Source organism: Mustela erminea, chromosome 2 (assembly GCF_009829155.1).
Source record: "Mustela erminea isolate mMusErm1 chromosome 2, mMusErm1.Pri, whole genome shotgun sequence".
Lineage (NCBI taxonomy): Eukaryota > Metazoa > Chordata > Mammalia > Carnivora > Mustelidae > Mustela > Mustela erminea.
This window is the reverse complement of record NC_045615.1, coordinates 129,112,580-129,127,186: the sequence shown is the minus strand read 5'-3', so window position 1 is coordinate 129,127,186 and position 14,607 is coordinate 129,112,580. Positions and strand designations below refer to the sequence as shown.

The 14,607-nt window shown below is 49.8% G+C and overlaps 1 protein-coding gene across 5 annotated transcripts in view; it reads right to left on the bottom strand.

Annotated features, from left to right (window-relative positions):
* The window catches only part of TBC1D1 (TBC1 domain family member 1), a 228,238-nt gene that overhangs the window by 686 nt on the left and 212,945 nt on the right, over positions 1–14,607 (bottom strand). For 4 of the 5 annotated variants that reach the window (XM_032334069.1, XM_032334071.1, XM_032334070.1 and 1 more), the window contains 2 exons: positions 10,127–10,296; positions 3,509–3,682 (listed from right to left, as the gene is read on the bottom strand). In XM_032334069.1, the coding sequence (XP_032189960.1) occupies positions 3,509–3,682; positions 10,127–10,296 (344 nt within the window). Of the gene's footprint in view, positions 1–3,508; positions 3,683–10,126; positions 10,297–14,607 lie in introns of those variants that run through there. The other variant, XM_032334073.1, reaches the window with a different exon arrangement.

The window sequence follows — 14,607 nt, the reverse complement described above, 5'->3', positions numbered from 1 at the left end:
CAGGAAGACTACATATCCCGGGTTCCTTCGCAGGAAGGCTGGGCCAGTCTGAGAGTCTCCAGCATCTTCCCTGCTGTGGCCTCTTGGAGAGGGCTGGCACCTTCACAGTGCAAAGGGACCCCGTCTCTGACAACAGGGAAGACAGCGCTGATCCAGGCCAAGACTGCTTCAGGAACAAGGGGCGGAGCTTCAGGGACAAAGGGACTGCCGCTGGGCCCTGCCCCTGAGATCTGGAGCTTTGTGGACCACTGCGGCAGAGCCCGGCCCATCAGTACAACCACACACACTAGTGTGCACAGACTGACTTCAGACCGAGAGCCCAGTGGTTCCCATGGGGCGGCCCCAGCGGTACCAGCCCTCTCCTCCTGGATCCTTTCTAGTCTCCTCAAGGTCAGCGGGGCTCACCGCATCCGGGGTCTGGGCGTCCCAGCATGTCTTGCTGACAGGTCACCACCGCTGCCCCCGAGATAAGCGGTGTCCCCGCTCCCGCCCAGCCCACATCCTGGGCACCGAGCACGCGATGGCTGCACACAACAGAGAACTTCCAGGGGCTACTCTCTAGCAACCGCCCCTCCTAGTTCTCAGCTACCAGGGCTGGCTTCCCAGGCAATCAGTGGGCTCCAGGGAGGCTGCGGGGTTTCCTGAGAAAGCCACAGCCAGTCCGACCTTTAGAGGCAGCCGTCCCCAAGGCCTTCCCGGCCGGGTTGTCGGTGCACAGTGACTCCTGTGGTGCTCAGCTCCCTGAGTCGGGGAGCCGCCGCTCCACCTCGCCAACCCAGCCCTGCCGCACACGTTCCCGCTAATTTGGGGTGGGAAAAACGGTACTTGTATTTTTTTTTTTCTCTCTCTCATTTTCGAAACAAGGGAAACAGGTTTTTGAACAAGACAACACTTGTGCCAGACAGGCGCCTCACGACTCAAAGTCTAGCTCCGGCTGTGCCGCTGGAGCGCCCAAAATAGAAGGAGGAAAGGACTGCGCGTCCAGGTCGGCGTGCCTGCCAGGCAGGGGCGGCCGCACCAAGTGTACACTCGCAAGGGGTGCTCTGTGAACCTCACACTCCTTCCCATGGCCGGGGTCTGGGGCAGGTCCACCGCCCCCACGAAGGACCGCCCGTTCTCGAGGCCCACGGGATCCCCGCGTGCCACCCGGCTTCGAGGTGAGCGGTTCTGCACGGCTGTCACTCTCCTCCATGAGACGGAAGCGCCTTCATGGAGAAAAGCACGTCTCCTGTACACGGGTTTGGTCTCCCGCAGCACCTGGATCACTGGCACTTGATGACTCACAGACGCTTAGTATAAAAAAAGCATGTCCGTTATTATGTGGCACGACTTGGTGGGTGTATGCAATTGTCTTCTATCATCTTGCGCTGCTGGACAAAGCAGGGAGAACCCTTTGCTCTCAAGCTGCTAGATAACATTAAGTGTTTAACAGGAAAACAAACGGGATCTTGGTCTCTCTGGCAACTAACAGGAACAGAACAAAGATAGAAAACAGGTCAATTTTGATACTTTGGAAAAAAAGAAAAATCTATGGTCAAGAACTATTATAGTTAACACTATCTTTGGACTCTGAAAACTGTTTAAAAAAAAAGAAAAGGAGGTGTGAATCTTACAGAACATAGATAAGTGTGGCTGCAAGACAGTAAGTCCACGTGACTCGCGGAGGGAACTGGGAAAACCATCTTCAAGCTCCTACAAACTGACACAGCGTCCTCCCGGTCCCAGGTCTTGGACAGCAGCAGTGTCTGAGTCTCAGTGGCCCTGGCACCTGGCAAGGCAAGGGTCCCCAATACTGGTGGGCTGGCACAGCAGCAGCCTTGAATGATCCCTCCACAGAGCACAGCCGAGGGTGAAACACCGCTGCCAGAAGGATGTCCGTCATGACTAATTACCACCCGGAGTCCTTCTTGAGGGATTTCGAGATCTGAGCAGCTTTGCACAGCTTTTCTCATCATGAAAAGGGTATAGTGTCAGAGAAGCAACATGAAATTACGTGCACCCTTTATCATGAGGAAAAAAATTCACGCAGGCATTAGCCCAATAAATGGAATCTTCTATTTCCGTCCTGCCTACCTTCATGAGCCAAATGCTTCAAATGCTAGTCCGAGCTTTGTCAGAAACGTTCCTATTAACATTCTATTTCAGAGACCTAGTTTGTTTGGAAGCCACTTAAAATTACCACCTCCCATGCAGACCATTACAGGCCAGATAAGGCTCTTTATCCCCGTGAGCCTCCCCTTCGAGGACAGCCAAGACATCCTGGAGACACTGTACACAAACATCTTTCCAGTTAGGACATCTCAGTTGTAGGGGAAAAAAAGAAGCTAAATTTCAGAATGTGCTTGGTGGTTAGCACTGGGCAGGGAAAGCGTTTTTCTTTGTTCCTCTACAGTAAATAGCCACTAGGTCTCCTGGGATAAGTCCCTGCTGGGAGGAATGCATTTCGGACTAGGGTTGATTTATTAAGCTCTCAATGCTGGCCTTTCTCATCTCACTGCCAAGCCTATGTCTGCAAAGTGGCAACTTTCTATGGAGAAAACTAAGAGGCTTAGGTGGGGATGGAAGGCTTATTCTAAGGTCAGCCCAGGAACACCATAAAATACATGCTTTGGGGACAAATATGTATTTGTCTTTGCAGCAAATAAAGTTTTTTTTTTAAATCCCTCCAAACAATTCCTTGACATTAATAGCATTACCACCCATTCATGGCATTAAGAAAGTAGACTGTACCATTATGTTATTCGATGTGATCGGTAAAGGAGCTGTGCTAAGCCGTCAGGGACTGTGTGTCACACAGAAGCAGCAATCGGGACAGGGCAGGTCAGAGGTCTGCCCAGCATGACAGTGTGGAGACAACACTGGATCTGGTGGGAGCTGGGTTTCTGGACTACATCCCCAGGCTTACCCCATCTCACCCTTCGGTACACATGGTCTGTTTGCCTTTCTACCACATGTCCTCACCCACATTCATCCATGTTAAGATGGAAGCTTCTAGAGGGGAGAACTGCGTCCCTCATGAAGTAAACTTTTGTATTTGCAGTAAGGACTCTCGAGTCGTGACCACATGCTCTGGTTTGTTTTGTTAGGTAGATCTCTGCGTTACTCCCCTCTCTTAATGTCCCTCCATGGACCTAGCTGGTTTCGCTCACAGAAGCCCAAGCCTTTGATTTTCTGGTTATTTCTCAAAGCACAATTGCTGGCATTCAGCGAACCCTCGGCATCCTGGACCCCAGTTCACCGCCGGGCCTCCCTCCTAAAAGGGTTAAGTGCAGAGACAGCCTCTCAGAAAGCTCCAGGACTGTCTGACCTCAGCAAAGGATAATCTGTCTGCTCCCTAATAAAAAGGACCAATTCTCCTGGGCTACCTTTGATCCCAACTATAAACAGACCGGGGGGCGGGGGGAGAGGTCCCACGGTCATTGGAAAACCCAGCCCGCTGGTGCTTTGGTGCGCTAATGATCTACGCCACGCTCAGGGCTCAGGAAGAGGCTTTCTAAATATGCTCTACCTGCAGTTGTTCCAGGAGGTCAAGGTTCTGTTTGCGCAAGCTGCTGTTGGTCTTCTCTAATTTGTCCATTCTTTGGTTGTCACTGAGAGGAGAGGAATCGATAAGTTCTTCTTGAAGCACGTGGTACTCGACTTCGTAGGCTTGTAACTGTTTGGCGATATCCATCTCAGACACCTGTTACGTACAGACAAGCCGTCAGGCCCCGAGAATGAGACAAATCCCACATGCGCGTGTGCCGCCCTGTCACCAAACATCCCCCACACACCTACTCCGGGCCTGGTACTGTCAGTGAGAAACAAGGAAAACTCCCTGCATTGAAAAGGTAACAATTCTACTTGGGAAGAAAAAACAAAAGAAGCACTGAGACATAAACCCAAGGTACCAATAGGTATGGGTCTCGGATAACTCATTTTCCAAAGGCCCAAACCTTACTGTTTTTTTTTTTTTTAAAGGCTTTTTTCAAAAATTTATTTTTAGTTCCTATTTCAGCACAGATTTCCTTTTTCTCTGAAAATTCTATTGTGTTAGACACATCAGCTTTGGTCAAAGAGGGAGGAAAAAAACAAAACAAAACAAAACAGAAGAATCATAGCCCTATTTGCCCAGTCACCGAGTCAAAGTTTAATTATAGTTCACAGGGTTTTTAGAGTTACAAGAACAGCTAAGTAATGGAACTGTTTACTAAAAAACCCTCCTTTGCACATAAGATATGCAGAAATGAGCCAAAACCCAAATGTCGCCCACGCAGATGAGTGAACATGAAACAATGCCTTCCTGCCCATAATAGTAACAGTGATCGAGAAACCACCCGTGTGAAAAACAGCCCTGAGGTGCCCAAGTGAGTCGTTCATGTTTGGACTTTCTCTGAGGGAGCGGGGTGGGAGCTGCACAGGGGTCAGGAGCGGCTGCGGCCTCTCTCCTGCAGCTGCTTCTGTGGGATCGCCCTGCGGGCTGGGGCTCTGAGCGCCCGAGTCAAGTCCCAGGGAGGCTCTGCGTGTGGGTCTGGGCGTCCGGTCATGCTGGCTCGGTGGAAACAAGGCCAGCGTCCCAGATCACACACTTGGAAGACGAGGTTAGGCCTTACAAGAGCACAAAGGAACTCTTCACTGCCTTCTTTAAGAAAGAAATTCCAGTGTAGGGCGAATCAATGGAAAGCTCGCATTCCCCGACGGCGCCCTGTTAGCACTCAAACACGGATGAACCCTATCTTCCCTGAAATCAATACTCAAAAACTATGTTTACTTTCTCACCATTCCTAACAATCTTCTCTGCTTGGAGATTAATTTTTCAGCTTCCTGCTTTTCAACGGAATTCAATGCACAAGACCAATTAGGCACAAAAGTCATTCTATGCCCCGAACTACTATGTATTGTATTCGCGGTGTGGGTGTGTGTGCAAGCTTGCCGTGTTGATAGGCAATCCTCTGTTGTCCCTCCGAGTGACCTCGAGGTCAGCAGGCCTTACTCTTGCTGCAGTTCAGCCAAGAACACGGACTCAGCCCTCAAATCAGGGCTCCCCTGGTGATGCCCTGAATGACCTTGAGCAAGTTACATGACTTCTCCTGGCCTCGGCTCCTGGCCCCAGACACGGAGGTGAGAGCACCCACCTCCAGCATCACTGTGGGAATTCCGTGAGGCAACTCGTGGGAGTTCCCAGCACATGCCTGGCAGGGGGGAGCAGGTGCTCCTTTAGCTAAGGAAGCTGCTTCCATGTGACTGTCATGAAACCCTCACGTTCAACCTTACGCTTCAGCAAAATTACAAAGGATGCCACATCACGGAACCTCTGAACAGCTCAAACGGGGCAAAAACCGCAAACATTAAAACCGAGACTGCCGTGGCACTGGTGTATAATTAGGCTGCAGAATAAATGTACAGTTCCTTCTCTCTTTCTACTGAGATTTAGTTTTAAATGAGCTACTAATGTGGAAAACCTGGGAACAAAACCTGTGGCCCCTCATGCAGATTGATGCTATGCTAAGGTTAATGGCTCTCAGCTATGCCCAGAGCTGTACACTCTTTCAGGGACCCATTAATTTCCAGGAACCACCCTGGGTCATCCTGCTTAATTGCATCATTATCTCCTGGTGGCTGAAATACTTTGAGCCCTGCGTTTTGCAGATATGCTCTAGAATTGATCCCAAAGCATGGCACTCTGGCTGGTTGGGAAGGCAGAGCCCAGGTCCTCAAATGAGGCTTTTTTGAGTTGCTCTATATTCTTCATGACCGTAATTACAAGTGGCTTCTTTGTTCTACCTACTCGACGTGTCATAACCCCGTTAATCCATTTGTCCAGTGCTGGGTATCTAGTTACGTATAAAGTTTCTGTAGTTATAAATGACAACGCTAAACATCCTTGCACATATGCTTTTCCCATATTTTGGATTATTTCCTAAGGATACATTCCAAGAAAGGGGATTACTGAGTCAAAGGCCATGAATATTTTACTGGCTTGTGATACACATCGCCAAGTTGCCTCCCAAATGGGAATAATCAATGCACAATGCCATCGACAACAACACACTGATGTGCCAGGCACAGTCTACCCCTGGCGCCTGGTACCGACCTTAGTATGTTTCATTTTGTTAGTCTAGCAGGTAGAGCACTGTATGTTATTTAAATTATGCATGAAGGTAAATATTTTCCCAGATATTTGTTTACTAGATGGATCTCCTCTTTAGTGAATCGTCTGTTTATGTTCTTGGCTCGTTTGCTCCTGGAGACACAGTGGGTTCCTCTTTGCAGTCTGTGCACACTCTGTATAATGAAGCCGTTAACCCTGACGCCTGCAGAACTGGCCACAAACTTTCCACCTTCCCAGCCTCCAGGCCCTGCCCCCAGGTCTGTCCGTCTCGGTGGCATTGCCAGGGCTGGAGAAAGGAGCGGGGGCCCAGGGATTGGCCACGAGGGGCTACAGTGCCTGTAGTGAATTTAAAAATAAGAAACCCAACTAAAAACTGGTCTGTTCTTTATTATCACCACATGCGGGCAATTCTAAACAATATCAGTGGTAAAATATCCCTCCTCACTGTACCCACCACTTTTGGTATGGCACTGACTGGCCTTTGAAGAAAGTCCTCGTTGTCAGCTGAGCAAACTGCCCGAGCTGCGAGGGCTCCTCCCGGCGCAGACGAGGCCGTCTCAACGCTGTGATTCTGAGGAGCGGCTCCGGAACAAAGGAACCTTGTTAAGATTCTGGTTTCTATTCTACAAGCTCAACTAGAACAGGGAATTGTCTAGTGTGTTCAGTGAAGCTGCCCACAGCAGAGCTTTTCAAATGTTCCAGTGTGTGTGAATCCCCTGGGGATCTTGTTAAAATGCAGATTCTGACTCAGCAGGTCTGGGGCGAGGCCCCAGATTCTGCATTTCTGGCAAGTTCCTACAGAGTACAATGACAGGTGCAGGCCTGGGGCCACACTGTGAACACAGCCCCCAGAACTCTTTGCTCTGTCTCCCAAAGTCCCCCTTCAACTTGGATTTTTTTCCTTAACACTGAAATGAACTGGCAGAGGCAGACAGCACTCCCCGAGGCAAACAGACAATCTGACCTCCTTCTCTGTTTCTGTGTCTTCCCAAGGTTTCCCCCTTGTTGGGTCAGAGGATTTTTATGGCTCATACTCAACTGACAGTTAAACAGAGGACCTGCCACAGACTTCAGAGACCCTTCTCCTTCTGCCTTGGGCTCCGTCAACTCTGGACCCGCCCTGCTGTGGCCGCTCCCAGCCTGCCCATCGCTCCCAGCCTGCCCATCGCTCCCAGCCTGCCCATCGAGCCAAACCGCAGAGCCCCGTCCTTCGCCCCCTCCCTCCCATCCCGGCTGCATGCTGTGTCCCACTGCTGGAGCTGAGGCTATCTGCAGAAAGAGCATCGAACGAAATGAGCCAGAACTACCCCAGAGGACCATCAGGCTGCCACCCACTCACATACATGACAGCTGCTCTGACGGGTACAATGAATGCGTCTGTCACTTGCACCCTGTGGACCTCCAAGAGCTGAGCCTGGGGGCCCTCTCAGGCTACCAAGGAGTCGCACTGTCCCTCAGGCCTAATCTCTGAGTGGGACTTGAAACTAGGGCACCCTCTAGGTGGGAGGGGGCAGCGAGCACGGAACGCATGGGAGGGCAAGAGGGCGGAGAGCTGGGCTTCCCATCAAGACTCTTGGCAGGATGTAAACCTGGGCCCCGAAATGTAGATTCTGCATTCCCCACACTGCTGCTCCCAATCCACAACCACCCTTCCCTTCCAAGTTCAAGGCAGAGGCATCTTGGATTTCCCTCAACTCTCACTCCCATGCCTGTGATCAGGAATCAGCAAAGCACCACCTATGGACTGAATCTGTCCCACTGCATGTTACTACAAATAAAGTTTTATTGAAACAACAGTCACTCCATCCATGTGTATATTATCTTTGTGCTGCAAAGGCAGAGTGGAGTGACTACAAGAGACCTTCCGGCCCCCAAAGCCTGAATGACTTACTATCTGGCCCACTGCAGAAAATGGGTGCTGACCCCTGCTCTTAGCTCACTTCTTGGGCCCACTTGAACTCATCTCTCCCAACTCCCAGTCAGCAGCGCTCACCCCACCAGCCTGGCTCCCACGCGCCCTTGCACGAGCACCACTGTGGCTCTTACCACACTTGGAATTACTGGGTTCCATGCTCGTCTTCTACACAAGATGGTCTCTGCTGTCAGAGACCCATCCCATTCTTGGCTCTGCCACTGCAAACAGAGTGTTGAGCATGTTACCCTCTCCATGCCCAGCTTCCTGCCTATAAAAACGGGGATTATAACACACATCCCGGGCTATTAAGCGGTCCATGGAATAAAGGACCCCAAGTTCAAGACGGCTGCCTGAAACAAATCAGGTGCACACACACACAAAATTCTACTCTCTCCATGTCGTGTCCATTTCTAGTCCTCCAACAATTAAATAGACCCTGATACTTTGAGTAAGTATTCTTTACAGAAAAGGGAGGAGAAAACAGGATTCTTTTCTGGGGCTCAGTATCTAGGAGGTAAACTGAATGTTTGCTGAGCCTGCCTGCCTGCCTGAGAGCCAGGGGGGGCCCTCCCTGGGCACGGCCTTGAGGTAACCACGGTGCTCTGTCTGCCCCTGCAGCCGGAGCACATAGGTTTACGCCATGAGAGCTGTAAAGGCAATCGGTGCACATAAATGCCAAACATTTAAGAATCAAAAGGACAGAGAATTCAGTTAACATATAGGTAAAATACAGAAAAGCCTCTGTAATTAAATGATCCCGCGGCGCACCGTGGTGCTGCAAAGCTTCAAGGTCACCACCCCCTCAACAGCAGGGAAACCAAGGGCCAGTGAGCCTGCCTCTTTGTGCCCTACGGGCCTCATGGGTTAAAACCACCTATCCTGTCAGAACCATGGTCATGACGAAATGAGATCATGTGCATATGTAGATTCACACAGAACCTGGCAGGAAGTAGGGCCTGAATAAGCCAAAGCTATTCACATTGAGAGAAACATGCCAGGGAAGCTAAATACCGAGAGACACATTGGATTCATGAAAAACCAAAGTGCAAAGCAGTGCCCTTTGGCAGCACAGGTGTAGGAGACGAGCAGAGATCCAGAGTCCCCCGGGGCTCACAGCAGCTCCCCACCCCAGGCCACACCTGCTTCTTTCTCTATGCGCCACACCACAGGAGAGGCGGCAAATAAAATTAGAAACACCGCGTCTGGGTGCAGTCCACAGGAGTCACCAGACTCCTCTTGGACCATAAGAAGTCCTCCGAGTAAGGACGTGCTTAAAAAACAGCTTTGTTTCACAACTTGTTTTTATTTGACTGCTCTATGCTCTGTTTTCGTTGCACTGGGAGCAGGTGAGGCCTGATTGCTGGCCCTGACGCAGAAATCCCTGCCAGAGCATCCTGAGCCATCCAGCCCCTGGACGCTTACAGCAGTGATCCACCCCTGCTAAATAGCCCAGTCCTTCGGAGCCAGCAAACGTACTAGAAGGTTCTTCTTTACACAGAGTCAAAATCACCCCTAACCCAGACCACTGAACAACTGACCTAGTTGTAATTCTGGCTTAACCCACCCTCGCCCCTAACGTTTGAGAGGAATGGTCCTACTGGCTACAGAAACCAGAGGTGCTCAAGCCACAGATGTGGAACTGAAAACACACACACACATATATCATGGAACAAACTCCTAGAATATATACTATCATGATTTTTCTATCAAAAGGTTATTTTTAGAAAATCCCAAATACTCCCACGCAGCTGAAAAAAAAAAAAATCAAAGCTCTCCCACTGTAGGGCCGGCCTGATTGTGCACGTGTGTTTCAGAAGAACAACCAGGAGTGAAGCCCCTTGACTATAAGCAGCTGCCCATAGCCTGGGCTGGTTCTCAGCCCTGACCGCTGCCCCCTTGTCTGCACGTGGCAGAGCCCCATCACATTCCCAACGCACGCGCACTTGTACACGCGCTCAGTCACTGACCACGTACTTGGCCATGTGCTTCCTACCTGCCCGGCAACACACAGGGTGCTGCCCACAGGACCAAGTGGTAGGAGACAGGCCTCGAGAGAAAGAAAGTTAAGCTCTCCAAATTCAGGATGGCATACGCCTTTGGAAGGTTGGACTGAAGCGTACCTGACTGATGGTCTTTTCCATTTGCACCAAGCCCAGGTTGGGAAGGGTGTTTTTTATAAAGTCAACTATGGTTTCTAGGTTTTCATGTTGCAGAATCAAGGGCTTATGGCTTCCCAACAGACTTAAAGCCACTTTAAATATGACCTCTGATCCCTGAAGAAAGATCATATCTGGGAAAACACAGAAATGCAGAAAAGTTAAACCAGACCAGTTTCTGATGAAGTAACATTGCGTTTTCTTGTTCACACGTCAGAGCAGGATGGTGGGAAACGTGAACCCAAATTGTGGACTTTATTTCCTTTTTAAGTGCCTGATATTTCAGATAAGGTTGTCAAAACAATATTGCAAATAATAAAAGAAATACAGATAAATGTACTGCTAAGATTTTTGTCACAGGTTCAGATAAATCTTTTTTGTTATTGTTCTAAAATATGTTAAATTCAAAAAAGCTTCAAAAGAGAAAACTTTTTATTACACTGTTTTTCTAGAGATGCTCTAGGGTTTTAAAGGAGTTACATAACACATTTTTGTGAGTAAAACTGGAAGATGTTTAGATACACAGCATCAGAAATTAAGTTAAAAAAAAAAGCATCTCTTTTTGAAATAAGGAATTAAAAGACTGCTAAAATCCATAAACCATCTGCAGAGTTGCAAAAGTACATTATTAAATACTTGCCCGCACGCTGGATTTTAGCATAACAATGGAGTGAAAACCATCTTCCTTCAGAAAAATTCAAAGAACCCTGTCAGTTATTTTCTAGTTCTTGCCATAGTTTTTTCTTAGAACAGTTGGCCAATGTTAGCAACCCCTACATGGACTGTGACGTGGTAAGAGGGAGGGCCAGCGGCCCAGGCCACGGGGTGAGCAGCCGGCCTCGCCCCAGCGCCCCCTTCCTCACAGAGCTGAAGCCACTTGAAAAAGAGATCATCCCGGGGCCAGAGCACAGCCCTAGCAACTAATTGTTTGATGACTAAATTCAGGCAAGTAACCTAACAACTGGAATTAAAAATACAAGAGGAAGACATACTTTTAAAAATGAGGGCATGGATCTAACTAGAGGCAACTGTCAATATGGGAGGGAGGGGCTGTAGGGTAAGGCGAGAGACAGAGAAGTGGTCCTCCGGGTCATCAGGTCCTGGAAAACAAAAGCAGGTGAGAGGAAGAACCCCCCGGCAGTGGGCTTCTCTAGGTGGTTCCACAAAGAAACAGGAAAGGCTGGAAGCTGCTGCCCACAGGGAAGGGGAAGGTGTCCGCATTGGAGTGATTTGTGCAAGAGCGCACAGAGCAGGTCCTGGGCACCCCTGGCCGGCTAGGTCAGCCCTGGGATGCCCTGACCTTCCCCAAGGCCTCGGCCACACCGGCAGTCCCTGTGCCAGGGTGCGTGTCACTGGTCTCTCTCACAGAGCTCAGGGCCACACTGTTTCCCCAAACATCACAAGTGCTCATGGCGCGGACGGCCCCGCGAAGCGTGGAGGACAGCGGCCTCCTCCTTGGGTGTGGCTACAGAGGCTGGGGAGACCAATTAGAGAACTGGTCGTATCTTTGAAATCTGAGACCTCGGGGGGAAGTACTATGGATATCAGACAGTCCACTGAAGAATATTTTTGTGAAACGTCTGCTTCATGAAATACACCAGTTTAACCACATAAGTCATCACTACAGAAAATACAGAAGGTCTCAGCACCATACCTGAGATGTGTTTTTAAAAAGAAATATTTCCCCAAATAAAACAAACTTGAAGCTTCTGTGGTTTAGATAGCAAAGCTTCCTTTCAGTAGATCCACTGGGAATAGTGCCTCGTTTAAGCCAAGTTAGAGAAGTAATTATCGGGTAAGTTTTATGAGCACAAACATGCAACCCATAGCCACAGTCTCTTAAGGCAGACAACTGGGACCTCCAAATTTTACTCATGGTTTTGTTGTTGTTGTTTTAGAGAGGGAGTTGGGTGGGGGGCAAAGGGAGAGAGAATCTTACTCAAGCAGGCTCCACACCCAGCATGGAGCCAAACCTGGGCTCGATCTCACAACCCTGAGATCATGACCTGAGTTGAAATCAAGAGTCAAACGCTTCACTGACTGAGCCACCCAAGCATCCCAGGATCTTGGTTTTTATTTTATATTTTTATTTTTTTTAAAAAGATTTTATTTATTTGAGAGAGAGACAGAGTGAGAGAGCATGAGAAGGAAGGTCAGAGGGAGAAGCAGACTCCTCATGGAGCTGGGAGCCTGATGCAGGACTCGATCCTAGGACTCTGGGATCATGACCTGAGTCGAAGGCAGTCGCTTCCCCAACTGACCCACCCGGGTGCCCCAGGATCTTGGTTTTTAGAACAAATCTGCTTAGTGGAGTGCTCCCTAGCATTCTAAACTCTGACTGGGCTGCATGAAGAAAACAAAAAAGCTGAGAAAGGTGTTTTGTTGTTGTTGTTGTTTTTAACCACTCTTTGAAAATATAGCCCTGGATGTATTTGTCTCATTGGGTGTGTCTGCATTTAACAATACAAATGCTCTTTCCTGATGCTATTCCCAGGGCCTTAAGAGCGCTCTTCTATCTGCTGAGAAGTTCCTCTCATTTAAGTCAGCAGGCATTCACTGAGCATCTACTACATGCCAGGCTTTGTACTGGGCACTGGAGATTGAGCCATGAACAAAAAGCTCAAAGAAAAAACTGCAGAGACCCCAAAATCTGTTGGTTTGGGAGAGTTAGGCCCTGTTGTCAGGAGAGCAAGAGGGATGAAAACATTCTAAGGAAAGGTGGCTGCCAAACCCAATCTTGAAGAACCCACAGAAGCTTGCGAGGTCAGGAGTCAGGAAGGAGGAGGAAAAGAAGGTGTGAATGCCCAAGGGTGTGTGGAAGCCGCACACCATGTCTGGGAGCCTGAAGAGCAGGAGAAGGCAAGAGCTTGGGCTCGGTATGGCACCGCTTAGGGCTGGATCACCAAGGGCTCTCCTCTGTCCAGACATCAGCATCCTGATTTACCCAGAGCACAGAAAGGGTCACCCAAGGCTTTCTGTTCCCTTTGATCTGAGGAGGTCAGTGCCCAGGTAAAGGGATGATGTCAATGAGACCCGTGAGCCTGACCTTGCCAAGGCTACTTAGCCTTAGACAGAGAAGAGCCTTCCCAGGTGAGAGGACACTGACTCCCACCCGCAGACTCCCAGGGGCCTGTTGCCAGCCCAAGATGCTCACCCAGCGCTCCTGGAGGCCCACTCCAGATGCCCACCCTCCTGAGGGCAGGCCGGCCAGCAGGCCGCAGGAGCCCTGCTGTGGGAGCCCAGCCCCAGGAGCTTGTCAGCCTGGGAAGGCCTCAAATAAGGACTTCATTTGGGTGCTCGATAATGGACCGTGCCTGAAGGGTTAAAGGAAGGACCCCCCACCACCCACCCTCCTGTCTGCCAAAGTTTTGCTTGGAGGCTGGGACTACTCAATTGATCTGACTCGCCTTGGAGGCACTATCTGTAACCCTTAAACTATGGATACCTTTTTCTCCCTATGGAAATTTAAAAACTTAAATAACTTTTAAAGGATTGTAGAGAAAAATGCTACCTATAAATTCAGTGCCCCAACTCAATTATTTTCATTTTTGTCCATCTTCTAATCCTTATACCTTTATGTTCTGGAAATTAAACAAAAGAGCCTCCGTGGAAAAGTGAGCTCATTGCCGGCACCCGAAGATCCCTGCACGAGACAGTGGACTGCCGGAGCCGCCCCCGGGCCCCCAGAGGCCGTGCCCCCCGGCACTGCAGCCAACTTCCCTTCCCTCCAGCTGCAAGCCACCCAGAAACAGGCCAAGGGTTTTATCAGGCAGGAAGTAAAGGGAACCTGAAATTCAGCTGACTCAGCCACTTTTGCAAATTATTTGCTGAGAACAATGCAAATAACCACTTTCCTTTGAAGACGCTTCAGCAGCCCTATTGTTCTGTTATTGTGTTAACCTATCGGAACTCTGTCGGAAACGCCCATGACCTAAAGGTGCCTGTGACCTAAAGGTGCTGTATTCCTGGGGGGGAAAGGGGGGCAATAAAGCAAACTTACCCTGCACCCTCTTTTCCAGACACCTTTGCTGCTGTCAAGGGCAAGCGCTCTCCTAACTCTCTCCTGGGAGGCTGGGGTGCTCTGGGTGTGAGAGCACCCCCTTCCCTCCAGGACCAGGTGGGAGGGACATGCAGGATGACGGCCGATCTGCAGCAGGCCCGCAGCACAAACGGATCGTGCCCAATCTCACTTCCCGGCCATTGGAGCGTGTTCCCCGGGGGAGCCCTTTTTTCCTGGCCCTTTAAACCATCTTGTTTTCCTAAGTCTATTTTAGTCTTAAGCCTCTCTGAATCCTTCCCTATATTACAGGTGGCTTCTGTGTTTTCTGCCAAACCCTTCCTTTCTGCCCTCCGCCTCCTCCCTCAGCTGCTCAGCAGCACACCCTCTAACACCAGGAGCCTCAGACCACAGCCGCCACCTCTGGCAGGAGCAAGCCAGGTCCTAT